Source organism: Oncorhynchus gorbuscha, linkage group LG21 (genome assembly GCF_021184085.1).
Source record: "Oncorhynchus gorbuscha isolate QuinsamMale2020 ecotype Even-year linkage group LG21, OgorEven_v1.0, whole genome shotgun sequence".
In the NCBI taxonomy this organism is placed as follows: domain Eukaryota; kingdom Metazoa; phylum Chordata; class Actinopteri; order Salmoniformes; family Salmonidae; genus Oncorhynchus; species Oncorhynchus gorbuscha.
In genome coordinates this window covers 14852742-14877292 of record NC_060193.1, presented here as the reverse complement: position 1 = coordinate 14877292, position 24551 = coordinate 14852742, and the positions used below count along the sequence as shown (strand labels likewise).

At 41.4% G+C, this 24551-nt stretch overlaps 1 protein-coding gene across 1 annotated transcript; it reads left to right on the top strand.

Moving 5' to 3' along the window:
• The first annotated feature begins 14568 nt into the window (after nt 1–14568).
• On the top strand, nt 14569–19735 carry LOC124007637 (putative ferric-chelate reductase 1). Its single transcript, XM_046318299.1, has 7 exons — nt 14569–14708; nt 16533–16801; nt 17063–17254; nt 17394–17489; nt 17839–17980; nt 18160–18324; nt 18664–19735. The coding sequence occupies exons 2-7, from the start codon at nt 16535–16537 to the stop codon at nt 18705–18707; spliced, it is 906 nt and encodes a 301-aa protein (XP_046174255.1). The 5' UTR covers nt 14569–14708; nt 16533–16534; the 3' UTR covers nt 18708–19735.
• The last annotated feature ends 4816 nt before the right edge of the window (nt 19736–24551 follow it).

Here is a 24551-nt window from a genome sequence, read left to right as displayed (position 1 = left end):
TCGGCGATTGCTAGTAGACCGGCGACGACCACCGAGCGCCACCCGAACAAGAAGGGGAGTCACCTTCGGTAATATTCGTGACACTATGTAGATATTCCATAAAAAATAATTTACAACATTAACAATGTCTACACTGTATTTCGGATCAATTTGATGTTATTTGAATGGACAAAAAATAGCTTTTTTTTCAAAAACAAGGACATTTCTAAGTGAGCCCAAACTTATGAACGGTAGCGTATTTCACCGAAAATCCCTTATATTTATTTTTATTTATTATTTAAAGTTTATTTTGAGATGTATTTTGAGATCTACTTTCAAGAGTGAACTATTGTATTGTATTTATTTATTGTTGTGATGTCATCAACAGGAGCCATGCATTTACTCCTCAGTTTGCTCAGAGCGTGACGAGGAGAGGTATGTATGCAATGGTCTTTTGAATGTTCACAAATGCACAAGAAAAGACAAGCAAAAGTTTTACCGTCACATTACTGTTTATAGGAATATATATTATTGTGAATGGGATAATGTTCGAGTGCAACTTTGCAAGGCTAGCCCAGCTACCGCTAGCTTTGTTGCGGGAGAGGGTCTCTTTCATGTGCAGACGGCGTGAGTTTTCTAATGATTTTCTCACGCAAATTCTGCAAATTCTGTCTTTTATCAGGCAAATATACACTGCTCAAAGAAATAAAGGGAACACTAAAATAACACATCCTAGATCTGAATGAATGAAATATTCTTATGAAATACTTTTTTCTTTACATAGTTGAATGTGCTGACAACAAAATCACACAAAAATTATCAACCCATGGAGGTCTGGATTCGGAGTCACACTCAAAATTAAAGTGGAAAACCACACTACAGGCTGATCCAACTTTGATGTAATGTCCTTAAAACAAGTCAAAATGAGGCTCAGTAGTGTGTGTGGCCTCCACGTGCCTGTATGACCTCCCTACAACGCCTGGGCATGCTCCTGGTGAGGTGGCGGATGGTCTCCTGAGGGATCTCCTCCCAGACCTGGACTAAAACATCCGCCAACTCCTGGACAGTCTTTGGTGCAACGTGGCGTTGGTGGATGGAGCGAGACATGATGTCCAAGATGTGCTGAATTGGATTCAGGTCTGGGGAACGGGCGGGCCAGTCCATAGCATCAATGCCTTCCTGCTTGCAGGAACTGCTGACACACTCCAGCCACATGAGGTCTGGCATTGTCATGCATTAGGAGGAACCCAGGGCCAACTACACCAGCATATGGTCTCACAAGGGGTCTGAGGATCTCATCTAGTTACCTAATGGCAGTCAAGCTACCTCTGGCGAGCACATGGAGGGTTGTGCGACCCCCCCAAAGAAATGCCACCCCACACCATGACTGACCCACCGCCAAACTGGTCATGCTGGAGGATGTTGCAGGCAGCAGAATGTTCTCCACACCGTCTCCAGACTCTGTCACGTTTGTCACGTGCTCAGTGTGAACCTGCTTTCATCTGTGAAGAGCACAGGGCGCCAGTGGCGAATTTGCCAATCTTGGTGTTCTCTGGCAAATGCCAAACGTCCTGCACGGTGTTGGGCTGTAGGCACCACCCCCACCTGTAGATGTCGGGCCCTCATACCACCCTCATGGAGTCTTTTTCTGACCGTTTGAGCAGACACATGCGCATTTGTGGCCTGCTGCAGGTCATTTTGCAGGGCTCTGGCAGTGCTCCTCCTGCTCCTCCTTGCACAAAGGCGGAGGTAGAGGTCCTGCTGCTGGGTTGTTGCCCTCCTACGGCCTCCTCCACATCTCCTGATGTACTGGCCTGTCTCCTGGTAGCGCCTCCATTCTCTGGACACTACGCTGACAGACACAGCAAACCTTCTTGCCACAGCTCGCATTGATGTGCCATCCTGGATGAGCTGCACTACCTGAGCCACTTGTGTGGGTTGTAGACTCCGTCTCATGCTACCACTAGAGTGAAAGCACCGCCAGCATTCAAAAGTGACCAAAACATCAGCCAGGAAGCATAGGAACTGAGAGGTCACCACCTGCAGAACCACTCCTTTATTGGGGGTGTCTTGCTAATTGCCTATAATTTCCACCTGTTGTCTATTCCATTTGCACAACAGCATGTGAAATTTATTGTCAATCGTTGTTGCTTCCTAAGTGGACAGTTTGATTTCACAGAAGTGTGATTGACTTGGAGTTACATTGTGTTGTTTAAGTGTTCCCTTTATGTTTTTGAGCAGTGTACTTGTATGGGAGTCCAGATAGCAGCACTAACTTTTGCCTTGTATTTGTATCCATTCCATGCAGGTATGTTGTGACTTGTGACGATTTTATATTTCATGTTTAATGAGCCTAGATAGCTGTTGTTCATTTTGTTACCTGTCTGGGCATTTTAAAAATGGCTTTGTTGCTACATTAGTATGCCTCAGTTATAATGGTACAATAGTACACTCTTACACAAATATTTAGCACTTATTAGCAAATTATTAGTGTATTGGTGTACAACATTTATTTAAAAAAAAAAATAGTCTTGAAAATATGAACATTTACTTTTTTTGTTGATGTGGGAGTTTGCTCAGAGCATGATGAGAGGCAAATATACTTGTATGGGAGTCCAGACGGCAGCATTAACTTTTGCCTTGTATTTGTATCCATTTCATGCAGTCATTAAAAGAGAGACAGACCGGCAGAATTGTGTCCAGAGCGTTGTCTTCCACCTACAGAACACAATGGAGAAAGGTACCGGTGAAGAACCGGTTCAACGGGGGAATGGGCAGACAAAAGCTTTAATTAACAATACCATTAATGGGATATGGATGTCATGAGAGTTGGAAATCACATGACTTTCCTTGGGCGGTGATTGTTTATCACATGATTCTGGTGCCATAAGATAGAAACAGCACTGAAGCTACAACCAATGAAATGTTAACTGTAAATCACCTGTAAATGTAAATATAACCTGACACTCTCAGCCAAACAGAAGAAGACAGAGGTTGAATGAGTTACTACTTGTTTGCAGTAGTATAAACTTTTTTTTTTATCAAATGAGAGATGAAACAAAGGTAGAAGTACAGGATAATGTAAATGTAAAACATTTAAATAAATGAATAAGACATCACTGTAACTCGTAAATGAAGATACAGAATGTATTTTCTACACTGAACAAAACCGTAAACGGAATGCTCTGGATTGACCTGTTTATTATATATCTTACATCCTGGTGAAGAAAACATGCAATATACATCATCAGAGCCAATGACAATACCCTTTCTCCTATCACTTTCACATCACTTCTATTTGATGAGGTTGAATAAAATCATGTGAACAATAAACTTGCCACCCAGAGCTCTATGTTCATGTCATCTGACCAGAGCACCGGTTCCAATCCAAGTGCCAATGTCGTTTAGCAAACTTCAGGTGTTTACATTTGTTGGATGACATGAAAATAGAGCACTTTGGCCACGCCCACTAGAGGTAGGTTTGGTGTCGAAATAAGGATGCATAAGCAGGAAAGTACCCCATACCTACTGTAAAATATGGTGGTGGATCTGTTGCCTCTGCTAAGAGGCTGAAACTTGACCGCAAGTGGATCTTACAAATAGAGGCGAATAGAGCTTATAAATGCTTCATGAGCTAGGTTCAGCTGCCATACCACATCAGAACACAAAATATAAGCTTGTTTTACTCCAATGATATGAAACAAAGTAAATGCAAACAAACATTATATAGCTTCAAAACATGGTTAGAACTATCATTTTGATGTCATCGATGGTCAGTCCTTAGATCCAAAGCTCTGTGAATGACTTTGAGAGTGGTTACATTTCTCCAGCCCCATCCTTTAGCTTTTTATTGAAACGGGCGGGCAATGCATTTTGTTATTGTAAAATGTAAATAAATAATAGTTAATCATCATGTTACGCTAAACATTCTGATCTGTTCCATTAGCCTCATTAATATTGTGGTTGATGGCAGGGAGAGGTGAGGGGAGTGGTTAATGAAGGGAGATATATTGCACCCCGCTGGCTCCACCCCCAAGCTTTATATGGACTTCCTGCCCCAATGAGGCGAGGCTGTGGATCATAAAGCCAGGGAGTGCTTGGGGCTAAAACAGGAAGCGTCCTGCACAAAGGGGCAGAGGGTGGGTGATGAGGGGCGGGAGAAGAGATCAATATCTGTGTGATTACCCCCTAGTGTACTGAGCCGGATTGGCTGAGGACCCGGGTTTTAGGATTACCCCTGGGGAACTAGTTGGTGACTGAAATAGTTGGTGAATTCTCCCTTTTCCCCAGTGTACAAAAATCAATAATAAAGTTCCCATTTGCGTTCTAGTTGTGCTACTGGTGCGTGTTTTGTTATTGAACTTGGTGACGTGGAAACCCCACACCTTTGAACCTGCTACAATATATATGGTGTATATCTCCACTCCACTACTTTCATACGCATCGTGGTGATGAAGAAGTGGATGTACAGCAAAGCCACTGAAAAATAAGTGGGGTCTGCCCAGCGTAAACCTGCGTATACCCTCCACTACACCACTGGTGCACAGCCTGACATAAGAACCCACGAGTAGATCTCAGGAATACAGTTAATTACATGTAGAAGTCAGACAGGCAAACAGGCAGACAAGCAGACAGACAGACTGATATAGGAATGAAGTGGTGGTACCTGAATGATCAGAATGACGCAAACAAACACAAACTGTCACCTCGTCAACAAGCTCACTGTCAACAGAATCTAGGGTGTAATTACCATTTGTCGTTGGCACGTCAGAGGCTAATCGTTGTATCGCTAATACGAGAAACTATCAGAGGCCTGTCAGACAAAAGAATTAACTGACATAGGAAGAGACGATGGAATGACAAATATGCCTTTGTAATAGTTATCATAGAGCAGTGAGAGGAATTTACTCTGGAGTGATAGATGAGCAAATATGTGAGATGGAGTACTGTCCAGGTGAGATGGGGACAGGTCTTGGTGAATAAGGTTGATACTGTAACTAACTGGTGGTGCTGCTTCCTTATTGAGAGTGATGCTTGAAAACATTAGAACGAAATGTTGCAAATTGACGATGACATCCACATAGATTTACATTCTGGAATATACGCTGAGTGTACAAAACCTTAAGAACACCTGCTCTTTCCAAGACAAAGACTGACCAGGTGAATCCAGGTGAAAGCTATGATCCCTTATTGATGTCACTTGTTAAATCCACTTCAATCATTGTAAATGAAGGGGAGGAGACGGGTTAAAGAAGGATTTTTAAGCCTTGAGACAAGTGAGGCATGGGTTGTGTATGTGTGCCATAAAGAGGGTGAATGGGCAAGACAAAAGATTGAAGTGCTTTTGAACGGGGTATGGTGGGAGGTGCCAGGCACACCGGTTTGTGTCAAGAAGTGCAAGGCTGGGTTCTTCATGCTCAACAGTTTCCCGTGTGTATCAAGAGCCTTGAAGTGTCCATGTCCAGACACATTGAGGCTGTTCTGAGGGCAAAAGGGGATGTGTTCCTCGTGTTTGGTATACTCTGTGTATATTATATTTTGTTTAACAACCAGTTTACTATGTTACATTAGGGCAGGGCTCTCCAACCCTGTTCCTGGAGAGCTGTCATCCTGTAGGTTTGTCACTACAGCAGTAATCTAGCACACCTGATTATAATAATTGGATGGTTGATAAGCAGAACTGGTTTAGTTTCAACTTGGGTTGGATTGAAAACCTATAGGATGACAGCTCTCCAGGAACGGTTAGAGAGCACTGCACTAGAGGATAAACTTGTACAGAATATGTCCTAATATATCCTATATAGTCCCCCTGGACACATTAAACACATATAGGCCCCCTGCTCCAAATCTAAATAAAGAGAACTTTTAACAACCCTCAATTCCTGCTTTGCAGGGCACACCTTAACATCATCATCTTGGGTCAGTGCCAATGATTAACTCATATTCAGAGCTGAAGGGTAAACCTAACTTACAGGTGGAGCAGGTTTGACAGAAATTGGTTTAATTGACAAAAACATTAATGGGATGATGATGTCATGAGAGTTGGAAATCACATGACTTTCCTTGGGCGGTGATTGTTTATCACATGATTCTGGTGACATGAGATAGAAACAGCACTGAAGCTACAACCAATGAAATGTTAACCGTAAATCACCTGTAAATGTAAATATAACCTGACACTCTCAGCCAAACAGAAGAAGACAGAAGACAGAGTTTCAATGAGTTTCTACTTATTTGCAGTAGTGTAAACTTTTTTCTGATCAAATGAGAGATGAAACAAAAGGTACAGGATAATGTAAATGTACAAAAATGAATAAAGGAATAAGACATTACTGTAACCTGTCAAGGAAGTTACAGAACTGAACAAAAAATGTAAACGGAATGTTCTGGATCAACATGTACCACAGCATGTTCCAGTTCTCACCAATATCCAGCAACTTCACAGAGCCATTGGAGAGTGGGACAGCATTCCACAGGCCACCGTCAATAGCCTGACCAACTCTATGGGAAGGAGCCGCATGAGGCGAATAGCGGTCATACCAGATACTGACTGACTGGTTTTCTGCTTCACGCCCGTACTTCTTTTTACGGTATCTGTGACCAACAGATGAGTATCTGTATTCCCAGTCATTTGAAATCCATAGATTAGTGCCTAATGAAACTATTTCAATTGACTGATTTCCTTATAAAAACTGTATCTCAGTAAAAACTAAAATTATTGCATATTGTGTTTATGTTTTTGTTCATTATATATCTTACCTTTCTGAAACAAATATGTAACCTACATCATCAGAGCCAATGACAATACAGTATCTCCTTTCCCTTTCATATCACTTCTATTTGTTGAGGTTGAATGAAAGCATGTGAACAATAAACTTGCCACCCAGAGCTCTATGTTCATGTCATCTGACCAGAGCACCGGTTCCAATCAAAGTGCCAATGTCGTTTAGCAAACTTCAGGTGTTTACATTTGTTGGATGACATGAAAGTAGAGCACTTTGGCCACGCCCACTAGAGGTAGGTTTGGTGTCGAAATAAGGATGCATAAGCAGAAAAGTACCCCATACCTACTGTAAAATATGGTGGTGGATCTGTTGCCTCTGCCAGGAGGCTGAAACTAGGCCGCAAGTGGATCTTACATCAAGATTATAACACCCCAAGCATACATCAAAATCCACAAAGAAATTGTTAATTGACCACAAAATCTACATTTTGCAATGGCCATCTCAGTCTCGGGACTTGAACCCCATTGAAAACCTGTATTTTGAATTGAAGAGGGCAGTCCATAGGCACATATGAAGGATATCAAGGATCTGGAAAGATTCTGTATGGAGGAATGGCCTAAGATTCCTCCCAATGGGTGTAATCTCTAATCTCATTAAACATTGAAAGGTGTTTCCAATCATTTTGATGCATACATTTGAACAGCCTATACATACAGTAGACACAGTACCCATGTCATGGCAAAGATGGATAAAAAAGGCACCAATACAGGGATTGACATTAAAGGGGCAATCAGCAGTTGCTACATCCATTTTTTGACTTTTAAATATATTATTACCCATTTATTCTTGACGAATAGAGCTTATAAATGCGTCATGAGCTTAGTTCAGCTGCCATACCACATCAGAACCCAAAATATAAGCTTGTTTTACTCCAATGATTTTGAAACAATGTAAATGCAAACAAACACTATATAGCTTCAAAACATGGTTAGAACTATCATTTTGATGTCATCGATGGTCAGTCCTTAGATCCAAAGCTCTGTGAATGACTTTGAGAGTGGTTACATTTCTCCAGCCCCATCCTTTAGCTTTTTATTGAAACTGGGGCGGGGAAGGAATATTGTTAATATTTTGTAAAGAAACAGCTTTTCAACATTTTAAGCTAACCATTCCGATCTGTTCCATCATCCTTATTAATATTTATGGCGTATACCTCCACTCCACTACTTTCATACGCATCGTGGTGATGAAGAGGTGGGTGTACAGCAAAGCCACTGAAAAATAAGTGGGGTCTGCCCAGCGTAAACCTGCGTATACCCTCCACTACACCACTGGTGCACAGCCTGACTTAAGAACCCACGAGTAGATCTCAGGAATACAGTTAATTACATGTAGAAGTCAGACAGGCAGACATGCAGACAAGCAGACAGACAGACTGATATAGGAATGAAGTGGTGGTACCTGAATGATCAGAATGACGCAAACAAACACAAACTGTCACCTCGTCAACAAGCTCACTGTCAACAGAATCTAGGGTGTAATTACCATTTGTCGTTGGCACGTCAGAGGCTAATCGTTGTATCGCTAATACGAGAAACTATCAGAGGCCTGTCAGACAAAAGAATTAACTGACATAGGAAGAGATGATGGAATGACAAATATGCCTTTGTAATAGTTATCATAGAGCAATGAGAGGAATTTACTCTAGAGTGATAAATGAGCAAATATGTGAGATGGAGTACTGTCCAGGTGAGATGGGGACAGGTCTTGGTGAATAAGGTTGATACTGTAACTAACTGGTGGTGCTGCTTCCTTATTGAGAGTGATGCTTGAAAACATTAGAACGAAATGTTGCAAATTGACGATGACATCCACATAGATTTACATTCTGGAATATACGCTGAGGGTACAAAACCTTAAGAACACCTGCTCTTTCCAAGACGTAGCCTGACCAGGTGAATCCAGGTGAAAGCTATGATCCCTTATTGATGTCACTTGTTAAATCCACTTCAATCATTGTAAATGAAGGGGAGGAGACGGGTTAAAGAAGGATTTTTAAGCCTTGAGACAAGTGAGGCATGGGTTGTATATCTGTGCCATTCAGAGGGTAAATGATTTACCCTCTACTATTCGTTCTATTCAGCACTTCAACACGAACTGTTTTTAGGCAATTGCATCTTGTATCCTTTGCTATTGGATTTAATGGTTAGTTAAAATGACAACTGGTGAGCCTATAATTGCCTGATGTATTGGTGACTAAATGAAACGTTCTCATGGTGTTTCACAGAAAACGTTGATTTTGCATGAATGACCCAGGGGTGAAAGATGTGTGAAACCCCAATGAATGCACAGTCAAAGATTATGAACATAAGAGCATTACAAGAGTTATCAGTTTAGAGTTTTGTACTTAGAGTTTTGAACATTCACCACATACTTGTGAAAATAGCACCAAAGAGATTGGAGAAAAATAAACGGTGTTTCGGATCAAAATTACACCCATTCCAAACAGCTAGACAGTTAAACCACCTCAGGCTGCCATTCTGTTTAAACAAATGGAATGCACACTCCTCTTCATTGAAGAGAGAGAGTCAATATGTATTATTTTAGTTTGGCATTTACTTGTACAAGCTGACGTTGTGTGTGTGTGTGTCTGTGTACTTGGGCCTGTGGGACTTTCGTCAGAAAATTAACATTCAAATGAAGAGAGAAGGGGAGAGAGAGGGAGCGAGAGAGAGAGAGAGAGAGCGAGAGGACTAGGTCACCTTTAATTGTTGTGGTGAAACTTGATTCATTGTTAAGGCCCCTGTCATGTTGCTGAACAGGTGGGACAGTATTTTTGTGGGGCATCAGAAGATCTAGACACCCAGCCCCTCTGTCTCAACTACTATCCACCTTAGCCTGGTGGCCGGATCTGTTTGTGCTTTGACCAACTCTTACGAAATACTTGTGATCCAGCAGTTGGTTAAGAACCAGGCTAAAATATATCCAACTTATGGCATACACACACTGGTTTATTATATAGTTTTTTTTTTACAATAATCTTGTAATAGTTTTGGGTCCACCCAAGCTGGATGGCCAAGAATTACATTAATTAATTCAGACCTGTACAGAAACTATATGAACACACCAAGAAATGCCAAAGCTCTATCCTGCCTGTCAGCATACCAGTTTATTTATTTCACCTTTATTTAACCAGGTAGGCCAGTTGAGAACAAGTTCTCATTTACAACTGTGACTTTGCCAAGATAAAGCAAAGCAGTGTGACACAAACAACAACACAGAGTTACACATGGAATAAACAAACATACAGTCATTAACACAATAGGTGAAAAAAAAAGTTTTGCCCACAAATTTTCTATAGGTTTGAGTTCAGGCCTTTGTGATGGCCACTCCAATATCTTGGAAGTATGCGTAGGGTCATTGTCCATTTGGAAGACCCATTTGCGAACAAGCTTTAACTTCCTGACTGATGTCTTGAGACGTTGCTTCAATATATCCACATAATTTTCCTTTCCTCGTGATGCCATCTATTTCGTGAAGTGCACCAGTCCCTCCTGCAGCAGAGCACCTCCACAACATGATGCTGCCACCACCGTGCTTCACGGTTGGGATGGTGTTCTTCAACTTGCAAGTCTCCCCCTTTTTCCTCCAAATATTACAATGGTCATTATGGCCAAACAGTTCTATTTTTGTTTCATCAGACCAGAGGACACTTCTTCAAAAACTATGATCATTGTCCCCATGTGCAGTTGCAAACCGTAGTCTGGCTTTTTTACGGCGGATTTAGAGCAGTGGATTCTTCCTTGCTGAGCGGCCTTTCAGGTTATGTTGATGTAGGACTCGTTTTACTGTGGATATAGATACTTTTGTACCCGTTTCCTCCAGCATCTTCACAAGGTCCTTTGCTGTTGTTCTGGGATTGATTTGCACTTTTTGCACCAAATTGCGTTCATCTCTAGGAGACAGAACGCGTGTCCTTCCTGAGCGGTATGACAGCTGCCTGGTCCCATGGTGTGTCACGTTCTGACCTTAGTTCCTTTTTTATGTCTTTGTGTTAGGTTGGTCAGGGCGTGAGATGGGGTGGGTAGTCTAGTTTCTTTTTTCTATGTTGTTATATTTCTATGTGTTTGGCCTAATATGGTTCTCAATCAGAGGCAGGTGTCGTTCGTTGTCTCTGATTGAGAATCATACTTGGGTAGCCTGTTTTCCCCATTTTGGTTGTGGGTGTTTAATTTCTGTTTAGTGTCTGTTCACCTGGCAGAACTGTTTTGCTTTGTCTTCGTTGTTATTTTGTGTAGTGTTCAGTTTTTTCAATTAAAATATGACAAACACTTACCACTCTGTATTTTGGTCCTTCTCTCCTTTCACCAACGAGAATCGTTACATGGTGTTTATACTTGCGTACTATTGTTTGTACAGATGAACGTGGTACCTTCAGGCATTTGGAAATTGCTCCCAAGGGTGAACCAGACTTGTGGATGTCTACATTTTTTTTTCTGAGGTCTTGACTGATTTAATTTGATTTTCCAATGATGTCAAGCAAAGAGGCACTGAGTTTGAAGTTAGGCCTTTAAATACATCCACACGTACACCTCCAATCGACTCAAATCATGTCAACTGGCCTATCAGAGGCTTCTAAAGCCATGACATAATTTTCTTGAATTTTCCAAGCTGTTTAAAGTCACAGTCAACCTCTTACCCACTGGAAGTGTGATACAGTGAATTAATTATAAGTGAAATAATCTGTCTGTAAACAATTGTTGTAAAAATGATTTGCGTCAGGCACAAAGAAGACGCCCTAACCGACTTGCCACACTGAAGTTTAATAAAACAGCCCCCACCATCTTTTTATCGTCATCATTTCTCTCACTGTTATGGGATACGGTGCCATTTGGGACACAGTCTATAGGCGATCCGTGATAGTTTCTCAATATGATGAGCATGAGGGCTTTCCCCTTATATACAAACATGTAAATGGTTGTTGACATAATATGCTGCTATGCTGACAGTATCTCATCTTATTGTAAAATGTCACCAGAAACCTCTTTAGTTGAAAGCTTTCCTTCTACAAGGATGGAGAAGTTGTTTTCTGAGACAGAGGCAAAAGCAGAGGCAGCAGTGTTTTAGCCATGTCTCGTCAAAGTTTAGGTCTTCAGTATCAATAGAATGTTAGGGCCTTGGGAAATGTAACAGTAGGTGTGGTCTGTCAGCTAAGAACAGCAGGTGAGTTTGGTGTTGTCTTCCTATTAAGTAGTAAAGTAGTGCCAGAGTACCTGAACCAGCCGGACAGGATCCAGATACTGGCATATAAAATCAGGTGTGGCATCTTTAACCGTCAGCAGTCTTAAAACCAAGGCGTGTGTTTCTGTGTGCGTGCACGTTTGTTTCGCCAATACATTTCAAGATCATGAGACTTCAGGTGTGTGTGTGAGTCATATAAATCTGCCAACGTTCCACAGTTTTCCAAGTTTATTACAGCCCTGAATGATTTATTCCTTCACGTCTTCCATCGTCAATCTGTATGGAATTGTGTAAGTGAGAAGAGGAGGAGGGGAGGGGAAGAAGAGAGGAGAGGAGTCTGTGTGTTCCACCACATTGATTGAACAAACCCAACCCTCTCAGGAATGTATCTGAACTAGGCCTTGGGTTCTTGTTGTATGGACTGTTATTACGCAGTACTTCACTCCCTATTTGACTTCTGATCTAACCTTATTTCCTCTCCCCATTCCTATCTGCTTAATTCATAACCATTACCTCACAGCTCTCTCATACCATCACACTTTATCAGTCATACTATCACACACCGTCAAACCATCACACTTTATGAGTCATACTATCAAACACTCATTCCATTACACTTTATCAGTCATACCATCACACTTTATCAGTCATACCGTCACGCATTATCAGTCACACTATTACACACAGTCATACCATCACACTTGATCAGTCATACCATCACACTTTATCAGTCATACCATCACACTTTATCAGTCATACCATCACACTTTATCAGTCATCCCATCACACTTTATCAGTCATCCCATCACACTTTATCAGTCATCCCATCACACTTTATCAGTCATCCCATCACACTTTATCAGTCATCCCATCACACTTTATCAGTCATCCCATCACACTTTATCAGTCATCCCATCACACTTTATCAGTCATACTATCACACACCGTCAAACCATCACACTTTATGAGTCATACTATCAAACACTCATTCCATTACACTTTATCAGTCATACCATCACACTTTATCAGTCATACCGTCACGCATTATCAGTCACACTATTACACACAGTCATACCATCACACTTGATCAGTCATACCATCACACTTTATCAGTCATACCATCACACTTTATCAGTCATACCATCACACTTTATCAGTCATCCCATCACACTTTATCAGTCATCCCATCACACTTTATCAGTCATCCCATCACACTTTATCAGTCATCCCATCACACTTTATCAGTCATCCCATCACACTTTATCAGTCATACCATCACACTTTATCAGTCATCCCATCACACTTTATCAGTCATCCCATCACACTTTATCAGTCATCCCATCACACTTTATCAGTCATCCCATCACACTTTATCAGTCATCCCATCACACTTTATCAGTCATACCATCACACTTTATCAGTCATACCGTCACGCATTATCAATCACGTCTAATAACACACTACTTAATCAGGAAGTAGTCATGTGTGTGTTGTTTGTCTGTGTTTATGTGCATGGTCTGTGGTGAGTTAGATTACACTATGGTATGTCTATATACGCATCAGTATTTTTGGGAAACTGTACACGTAACACAACTAATGTCACAACAGCAGATTAAAAGTCATAACATTAGTTAGTTTGTAAGCATGTACGTATGCATGTGCTCATTGTCTGTATTGTCATTTAAATGTTTTTACTAATCTGCCCATGGACTGCAGTTGAAAATTAGCCGTCTGACTAAAACAAGCACTTTTACATAAATTACTATTCATGTGCACTGTCCCTTTAAAAACGAGTTCTCTGTGTGTGTGTGTGTGTGTGTGTGTGTGTGTGTGTGTGTGTGTGTGTGTGTGTGTGTGTGTGTGTGTGTGTGTGTGTGTGTGTGTGTGTTACCGACAATCAATCTCATTGCAGTTATCGGCTCCATTGTCTGTAACAGTGACCTTTCGTTGTTAATGGCTATGTCCTGACAACAACTGACAAACATTTTTCAATTTTAACTATAGCTAGTGTGTCATTTTTTTAATTCATCAAAACTCGTATCTAACCCTTTGGGCAACTTGACGCAATCAAGATTGAATTCAAAACACTGCCTGCCCTGATCCACTGTGTGAGGCTCAACTCAGCTTGATCAAACAGACAGAGAAAGAATCACGTGTTACTTGAGTTGGACAGGTGTGAATGATGCCATGTTATGACCCCGGGAAGAATCACAGAATAAGTCAAAAGAAAATGATTAAATGTCGTTTGACTTTAAATGTGGATTATATTTAGTCCTAAATTATATTTTGCAAATAGTATTGCCTGTAGTCGCCAGCATATTTAATACAGATATAAGTGAATGGAAGCAATTGGAGCCAGGAAGATGGGTCTTTGGGAAAAGGCAGCAATGACTGGACACAATCTATTGTCGGAGGTCAGGAGTAGGCTTAAAAACATCATTCTTTCCATTGAGTGTCGTCGCCAGTTCACCCCTCCCCCGGGAGCCTAGGTACGTGTCACACGTACCTGCATGCTATTGTGAACCCCCCCCTCCCCCCCAACAAAAAAAACGGAGGAGAGAGACAGGTTTCTCCATATGTTGTCCCTCCCCTCGCGAGTGCTGTTTTAAATAGCGAGAGAGAGCTCAGCTGTGACATCGACACAAAGACACTTGTTGAGAGCATCTCCTCCCGCTCACCTTGCAGTCACGCTAAGGACAACTTGTTCAAGGAGAACCACGACGCTATTTTCCTTCAAGAAACCTTCAAGTCACGAAATTACAGGTAACGTTTCCATCTCTTTTATCTGCTGATGACTATAAAAACAAACTCGATGTATTTGTTTTTAACGTTTTTTTTTAAAGTTTCACTGCATGATGGCATTTTCAACAATGACATAATGGTTATTATTTTCAGCTATTGCCTTGATTAATGGTTAGCCTACACTATCAGATCATAAATTATACACTTTTTGGAATACGGACGTTGGTTTTTGTCTAATTTAATTAAGGGATCTACTAATTAACAGTGGTGGAAAAAGTACCCAATTGACATATTTGACTAAAAGTAAAGATACCTTAATAGAAAAGTCACAGTAAAAGTCTAAAAGTATTTGGTTTTAAATATACTTAAGTATGTATTTACTAAAATATACGTAGTAAAACAAATAATTTCAAATTCCTTATTTTAAGCAAACCAGATGGTAAAATTGTCTTGTTTTTTAAAATATATTTGTGGATAGCCAGGGGTACACTCGGACATAATTTACATACGAAGCATTTGTGTTTTGTGAGTCGGCCAGATCAGAGGCAGTAGGGACAACAAAGAATGTTCTCTTGATAAGTGCGTGAATTGGATCATTTTCATGTCCTGCTAAGCATTCAACATTTATTTTGGGGTGTCAGGGAAAATGTATGGAGTAAAAATACAATTTTATTTATTAATTTAGGCTAGTGAAGTAAAATTTGTGAAAAATATTACATTTACATTACATTTACATTTAAGTCATTTAGCAGACGCTCTTATCCAGAGCGACTTACAAATTGGTGCATTCACCTTATGACATCCAGTGGAACAGTCACTTTACAATAGTGCATCTAAATCTTAAAGGGGGGGGGGTGAGAGGGATTACTTATCCTATCCTAGGTATTCCTTAAAGAGGTGGGGTTTCAGGTGTCTCCGGAAGGTGGTGATTGACTCCGCTGTCCTGGCGTCGTGAGGGAGTTTGTTCCACCATTGGGGGGGCCAGAGCAGCGAACAGTTTTGACTGGGCTGAGCGGGAGCTGTACTTCCTCAGTGGTAGGGAGGCGAGCAGGCCAGAGGTGGATGAACGCAGTGCCCTTGTTTGGGTGTAGGGCCTGATCAGAGCCTGGAGGTACTGAGGTGCCGTTCCCCTCACAGCTCCGTAGGCAAGCACCATGGTCTTGTAGCGGATGCGAGCTTCAACTGGAAGCCAGTGGAGAGAACGGAGGAGCGGGGTGACGTGAGAGAACTTGGGAAGGTTGAACACCAGACGGGCTGCGGCGTTCTGGATGAGTTGAAGGGGTTTAATGGCACAGGCAGGGAGCCCAGCCAACAGCGAGTTGCAGTAATCCAGACGGGAGATGACAAGTGCCTGGATTATATATAAATAGTAAAGTACAGATTCCCCGCAAAACGACTTAATTAGTACTTTAAACTAGTTGTATTTAAGTACTTTACACCACTGCCAAATAATATTGAAAATAAAACAATTCTGGTCTATTTTAATTCAACAGTGTTACCCATTCACTATGCAATGTTTTGCTGTCTAGTACACCACCATGAATGAATGACCAATTGCCACAATAATATTAGGCCTATGTTTATTCACAGGTATTTTAAATCTATTTATTCACGCTGGTACGATAGTTTCATATTCCCATTGATACAACTCAAAGCTTTTGAAATAAGCTTGTATCATCGACAACATGTGCGAGCATGTATATGAAGTATAAGCATGATAGTGCAATGCATCTGACTGTTGATGATTACATTTGTAAATATTTAATTGTATTGATCTTTAACAAATACATTATTAGTAGTAGTAGGAGTACATCCTAACCATCTGGATCTCCATTCCTCTATCAGGAATGGACTATAGCAGCAGACTGATGTTCGCAGTCGTCATGGTAATGGCGTACATGGTGATGGGAGCCCAGACCCAGAACTCCACAGTGGCCCCGAACGTCACTATGGCAGCTAATGTTACTACTACAGGACCCAACATAACAACGAACCTTAGCACAACACATTCCCCGGGCGTCAACATCACAATCAATGGTACCATGGCAACCAACACAACAATGTCTCCGACGGCTGTGGTACCTGTTGTCAACACTACCGTCACAGCTCTCACGGTGAGTTGCCTAAACTATATGTCTCACTCGGTCTCCCAGAGCCGAGAAAAAGGAAGCACACATTTCTTCTCAATCTCTCAGTTTTTCCTTTCAATGAATGATCTCTCTCTCTCTCTCTCTCTCTCTGATAAACTTCACACACTGCCATGGAAACTGTAAGCAGATTTAGCAAAGTGCCTGTTTGGGAATTTCATTTGCACTCATATGCCACACTATTTCCAAAGAAATGACAGCAACTAATGATGAACTCTTCATACACAGGTAAACATCTCAATGGCAGAATGTGGAAAGACTCAGCTCTGTGCTGCTCAGCCAGAAAACTGTGATCCGGCCATGGCTGGGTCCTGTTTCTTCGTCTCCACCCAGCAGTCCTCGGGACAGACTTTCTCCTTCCAGCTACGAGGAGTGTCCAGTGGCTACATCGCAGTAGGCTTGTCCAAAACTTCCACACAGGTATGGAAAACTGCCTTCAGAATTACTATTTACAAAACAAGGGAGTTGGTGTTGGGTCATTGACATTGGGAAGAAATGGCTAAAGTGAATACTTTTTAAATGATGGTTTATTTGAATTCATCCTCTCGCTCCTCTACAGGATGGTAACGCCACCATCTATGTGTGCGCCAACAACAACAGCAACGTGAATTTCTTCACCGCTCTCCTCGACAAAGGAAATCTGACCACCAACACAGTGAGTTGGCCCAATCAGAACACAGTGTTTCATTTGTGACTTTCTGGAATAATTTTCAGGGTGTGGTTTGATTCCAGGCAAATTCAGGAAGTTAACTATATTCAATCAGTGAGTTGAGTTAGACAAGATAGAGAACAAAAGTATGAGTATTCCATATGAATTCCATATATTCTTGGTGGTCATAGATGTTGGATATGATCTCAATTCTGACTCTTATTCCCTGCATATACACTTGGGTGCCATTTTGGACAGTGTCTGGGAGAGTAACAGGGTACCTGACTAATACTACACTGTAGGCCTACTGACATTTGACTAATGGTAATTGTGGTAAAACCGTTGTGTTGGGTAGCTGCCTGTGAACTCTGTGAAGGGCTCAGTCAACGGTCAGACCATCCAGTGCACCTTCTCTGCTACTGTCCCCAAAGCTACGGCCACCCGGACCATCGACACCAGCTACTTCCTCTCCATCTTCAATGGATCCTTTATTAACGGTGAGGCACTCATCCATACACGCTCCTGGTGAAGTTTCCCTTAGGTACAGATCTAGGATCAGCTCCCCCTACCCCAATCCTCACCTTAACAATTACTGGAGGAAATGCTAAACTGACCTCGGAACAGCATATAGGAGTCCGTCTTCAACTCTTTCTCTCTCGTTGTTCTCCTCCCTCAGGAATACTGGGTCGTCCAAATGTTGTCCTGCTCAGTAGTAAAGCAGTGGACCTGTCCAACCCCCAAAATGCTGTGACCAACTCTTTGAACAACATCAGCACCACTACTGCTGCTCCCTCCACCACCTCCAGCCACGCCTTCGGCCTGCAGCACACCCTGTCTCAAGGTAATAACCACAGAAGAAGCGCCACTAACACTTTGTAATAATAACATGATTAAGTATTCAACTATTTATAAAGAATGTTTCATTATTCACTTAAGCATTGAAAGCAATTGATGAATACATGTATAATTATTTATTACGCATGTATATGACTATTCATAACGTAATTCATGGAAGTTATTATAAAGTGTTACCGTAGTAACTAATATAATCCCATATTACCTAGAGTAGACAACCAATATGAAAGGCTATATCATTTCCCCCCTCTCTCTCTCTCTCTCTCTCTCTCTCTCTCTCTCTCTCTCTCTCTGTTTCTCTACTACTTCTCTCTCGCCTCCATAGCTCTTCTGATCCTGCTAGGTGTACTAGGTATGATGATGCTGTAATGCAGGTCTGAAGGTGAAGCACCATGCAGTCAGGAATCCTGTCTCCTTCCCTTTCTCACCTTGGCAAGGCTGCATCCCTAAATGGCACCCTATTCCCTAAATACTACTGTACCTTCACTATGTAGGGAATAGGGTGCAATTCTGGACTCAATCTGGTAACAGAACAAAGGACCATCTGAAGTTATATGCAATCATGTTTTTCCACATACTCAATAAAACACCTAGTTGTGGGTAGTAAGACATTAACCAACAGAATGAACCCAGTGATACAAGGCCAAGTACTAACATATTGTGTTGATAGACAATACCGTTCATTCAAATTCATTCATCATCTCCAGCAACATTCCCAACATCAACACTTAACTTCTATCTTGTTGACTACGAAACATAGAAGCCGCCATTTTAATATATGTTGATGTTGGAGTATTGCTGGAGATGAAGATGAACTGTCCCTTTAAGAAATAATTGGGTGTAGAAACAGATCCTCCATATTTGTACTGTATACCCCCATGTCATCCCCTGCATGTAACTAATTTATTTGTGACAGAGGAAGTCGTTTTATAATTCTGTATTTGCTGATGTCCTGTTATGAAGGAAGACTTACGTTTGTCTGTGTTTCTTAGTGGATGTGTGTGAGTGAGAGTGACTTTGTGTAAATATTTGTGTAGTGATGAGAGTCCACACTCATACAAACGCTTGGGACAGACGTCAATTCAACATCTACTGCGTTCCACATCGGTTCAAAGTCATTTCATTGAACTAACATGGAAACAGTGCTTAAACCAGGGTTTGCCCAGTGGGCCGTAGATTTAGTCATAAAGGCTGCATTTAGACAGGCAGACAAGTTTATACTTTTTCCAATATTTGGTCTTATGAACAATAACATCAGTTATTTTTCAGAGCTGATCAGAAGACCAATTTGTGTGTGTGTGTGTGTGTTTGTGTGTGTGTGTGTGTACACTATGAAGCCACTGGATGGTGAACTGTTCTACCTGACTACCCTTTTAAATTAAATATTTGCAATACAATCATGTTTTATTATCTTTCATGGGCATATTTTTATTGAATCTATTGACACTAAAAACCGAAAACTTTTAACATACACGCAAAATCTGACACCGCTCAACTAGGGCCGCAGGTAGCCAAGCGGTTAAGAGCGTTTGAGCCAGTAACTAAAAAGGTTGCTGGTTTGAATCCCTGATCCGACAAGATGAAGAATCTGATGTGTCCTCAATTAGGCAAGACACTTAAATCTAGTTGTTCCGTATAACAATGTCTGCTAAATGGCTATCATTTAATGTAAACCTTTTTTCAAGCCACATGAAATCCATACACGCTCCTGGTGAAGTTTCCCTTAGGTACAGATCTAGGATCAGCTCTCCCTACCCCAATCCTCACCTTAACAATTACTGGAGGAAATGCTAAACTGACCTCGGGGTCCGTCTTCAACTCTTTCTCTCTCGTTGTTCTCCTCCCTCAGGAATACTGGGTCGTCCAAATTTTGTCCTGCTCAGTAATAAAGCAGTGGACCTGTCCAACCGCAAGTCCACAATGACCACAGTCCACAATGACCACAGTTTACAATGACCACAGTCCACAATGACCACAGTCCACAATGACCACAGTTTACAATGACCACAGTCCACAATGACCACAGTCCACAATGACCACAGTTTACAATGACTACAGTCCACAATGACCACAGTTTACAATGACCACAGTCCACAATGACTACAGTGTACAATGACCACAGTCCACAATGACCACAGTTTACAATGACCACAGTCCACAATGACTACAGTGTACAATGACCACAGTCCACATTGACCAACGTGTACAATGACCACAGTCCACAATGACTACAGTGTACAAGGACTACAGTCCACAATGACCACAGTTTACAATGACCACAATCCACAATGACTACAGTGTACAATGACTACAGTCCACAATGACTACAGTGTACAATGACCACAGTCCACATTGACCAAAGTGTACAATGACCACAGTCCACAATGACCACAGTGTACAATGACCACAGTCCACAATGGCCACAGTGTACAATGGCCACAGTGTACAATGGCCACAGTGTACAATGACCACAGTGTACAATGACCACAGTCCACATTGACCAAAGTGTACAATGACCACAGTCCACATTGACCAAAGTGTACAATGACCACAGTCCACAATGGCCACAGTGTACAATGGCCACAGTCCACAATGACCACAGTGTACAATGGCCACAGTGTACAATGACCACAGTGTACAATGGCCACAGTCCACAATGACCACAGTGTACAATGACCACAGTCCACATTGACCAAAGTGTACAATGACCACAGTCCACAATGGCCACAGTGTACAATGGCCACAGTGTACAATGGCCACAGTGTACAATGACCACAGTGTACAATGGCCACAGTCCACAATGACCACAGTGTACAATGACCATACTGTACAATGACCACAGTCCACAATGATCACAGTGTACAATGACTACAGTCCACAATGACCACAGTCCACATTGACCACATTGACCACTTGCACACTTGTGTACGAGCACTCTTGCAAGGTTGATATGGGTTGCCTTACACAAGGTCACTGGTTTGAATCCCATCCTAACATTAACAAATTGTAATTACTTGCCTTTATTTAACCAATCCCTAAACATACTTGCTTAAACTTTACCACTTCATTGCTGTCCTTTGAATAAAATGATATAAGTAAAACTGGATGTGTTGTGTAACCTTGATTTGATGAGTTAGCATTTCACTGATGATCCCCAGGTACCACTTAAGTGTCTCTGCAGGTGCACTAATCTCCACTATGTAAGGTGGGCTGGTTGTGACAGAGATGTAGGTGCAGTTCATGGAGTCATCTCTAACATCGCAGCCCTTAGGTGCTTTCTTTGTTTCAAACACTGTGTGGAAAACAGGCACTTAAACAGATGAAGTTGGAAGATTACATACACCTTAGCCAAATACATTAACCTCAGTTTTTCACAATTCCTGACATTTAATCCTAGTAAAAATTCCCTGTCTTCAGTCAGTTAGGATCACCACTTTATTTTAAGAATGTGAAAAGTCAGAAAAATTGATTGATTTATTACAGCTTTTATTTCTTTCATCACATTCCCAGTGGGTCAGAAGTTTACATACACTCAATTAGTATTTGGTAGCATTGACTTTAAATTGTTTAACTTGGGTCAAACGTGTCGGGTAGCCTTCCACAAGCTTCCCACAATAAGTTGTGTGAATTTTGGCCCATTCCTCCTGACAGAGCTGGTGTAACTGAGTCAGGTTTGTAGGCCTCCTTGCTCGCACACGCTTTTTCAGTTCTGCAAACACATTTGCTATAGGATTGAGGTCAGGGCTTTCAGATGGCCACTCCAATACCTTGACTCTGTTGTACTTAATTAAGCCATTTTGCCACAACTTTGGATGTATATTTGGGCTCACTGTCCATTTGGAAGACTCATTTGTGACCAAGCTTTAACTTCCTGACTAATGTCTTGAGATGCTTCAATATATCCACATAATGTTCCTTTCCTCATGATTCCATCTATTTTGTGAAGTGCACCAGGCCCTCCTGCAGCAAAGCACACCCACAACATGATGCTGCCACCCCTGTGCTTCACGGTTGGGATGGTTTTCTTCGGCTTGCAAGCCGTCCCCTTATTCCTCCAAAAATAACGATGGTCATTATGTCTAAACATTTCTATTTTTTTCATCATACCAGTGGACAAGTCTCCAAAAAGGACAATCTTTGTCCCCATGTGCAGTTGCAAACCGTAGTCTGGCTTTTTTACGGCGGTTTTAGAGCAGTGGCTTCTTCCTTGCTGAGCGGCCTATCAGGTTACGTTGGTGTAGGACTTGATTTACTGTGGATATAGATACTTTTGTACCCATTTCCTCCAGCATCTTCACAAGGTCCTTTGCTGTTGTTCTGGGATTGATTTGCACTTTTCGCACCAAAGTAGGTTCATCTCTAGGAGACAGAACGCATCTTGATCCTGAGCGGTATGAAGACTGCGTGGTCCCATGGTGTTTATACTTGCGCAAGAACAATTACATAGTACAAGTAATATGAAAATTGTAAAGGCCGTTGTTGGTGGAAGAAGGTGAGGACCAATGCGCAGCGTGGTAAGTGTCCATATTGATGATTTATTATCATGAACACAAAACAAAATAATGAGAACGAAACTAAACAGTCCTGAATGGTGAATACAAAAGACACTGAACAGAAAAGAATCAACCCACAACTCAAAGGTGAAAACAGGCTACCGAAGTATGGTTCTCAATCAGGGACAACGATTGACAGCTGCCTCTGATTGAGAACCATACCAGGACAAACACAGAAATCCCAAATCATAGAAAAAAGAACATAGACTGCCCACCCCAACTCACACCCTGACCATACTAAAACAAAGACAAAACAAAGGAACTAGGGTCAGAACGTGACAAAAATAATAAATATCATATTCAATCATTTTCCTATTCAACAAAAGTGTATAAATTGGGCTTGAAGTAATGTAAATGTGTTCTAAACATAGTAGCAATCAAATTCTAAACAACTTATTAATTCATTTCACCTTTCTAATAACTGTCAAAAAATTTTTAACTTAGTGACAGTGCAACATTGGCACCATTTTATACTACTGATGACAGAATATTCTGTCCTGCGTCCTCAGTGAGTCACGATTCAAATGCATGCCAACTTGTTACAACCTTGCCTTTAAGCACAACATTTTCGTCCCTGTGTGCCAATGACAAAGTGGTCTTGTTTAATTTCTACGAAATGAAACTTTTTTGTGTTGAGAACAGTAAATCTGAGATCGATATTGCTGTATTCCCTAGTCTCCGCCCTTTTATATGCCTGATTGCAAGTGGGGCTCCGATGCTAGTAGCCAGAGGAAATCGATCCTTTGTCTGGATAGGCCAGAAAATGTGACAGTTCACCTCTTATGCAAATAAGGTTTCCGATTGCAAACTCTCCATCTCACCTTCTCGCAGGCAGCAGCAACTGAATGGTGAGACTCAGCTGTTTCACTGAGCATAAAGCCGATGTCACATGAAGCAACCTGGACTAAATGTATGTTGCTTGCACCAATGTTACATCGGTGTTTCTCTCTGTGTCACGTACCCCCCAAAATTGCTTCGAACTTAGTTGCATTGTAAGAGATTGAGTCAATCTTCTTTCATACAGCTCACCATACAGTGTCCAATCAGTGAGCAGAACTAAGTTTGCATGACATGTCATTGTTCACAGAGCACTTGTGCTCACAAAAGTGGCATTCGGAACCGGTCCACAACTACTACTAGTCCCCTATTTAGGGGACTTGACATCGGAAAGGTTTTTAAAGCCATTTCATTTTCAGAAAGGTTGTCTCAATAACTTGTCACGTGACGTTAGAGGATTGTGGGTAATTAAAAGTGTTAGACTTTATGTTACCTTACACAATGTTGTATGCATGTCTGTAGAAAGAGAATATGATGTCTATATTTGTATTAAGTACTTTGTTATATTTGCTTTAATGGATCATGATGATCATGTTTAAAAACCGCTGTGAAAATTGACTGCTGAATTAAGTTAAAATAGTACAAGTATTATGTATTTATACTTGTGTCTGAGGACATTACTTTGTCCAAGAGGAATTGTAGTAGTAGATTCAGGTGTGGATGTATTAGGAATCATAGTAGTAGGACTAGGAGTAGCAGATGTAGCAGTAGGAGCCATAGTAGTAGGACTAGGAGTAGCAGATGTAGCAGTAGGAGCCATAGTAGTAGGACTAGGAGTAGCAGATGTAGCAGTAGGAGGCATAGTAGTAGGACTAGGAGTAGC

Excerpts from the sequence above, each read along its gene's own strand:
- LOC124007637 (XM_046318299.1), top strand. The coding sequence starts at position 16,535 with ATGGACTATAGCAGCAGACTGATGTTCGCAGTCGTCATGGTAATGGCG. Across the intron at positions 17,255-17,393 it reads TGTCCAAAACTTCCACACAG|GATGGTAACGCCACCATCTA; the intron begins GTATGGAAAACT and ends GCTCCTCTACAG. Across the intron at positions 18,325-18,663 it reads GCAGCACACCCTGTCTCAAG|CTCTTCTGATCCTGCTAGGT; the intron begins GTAATAACCACA and ends TCGCCTCCATAG.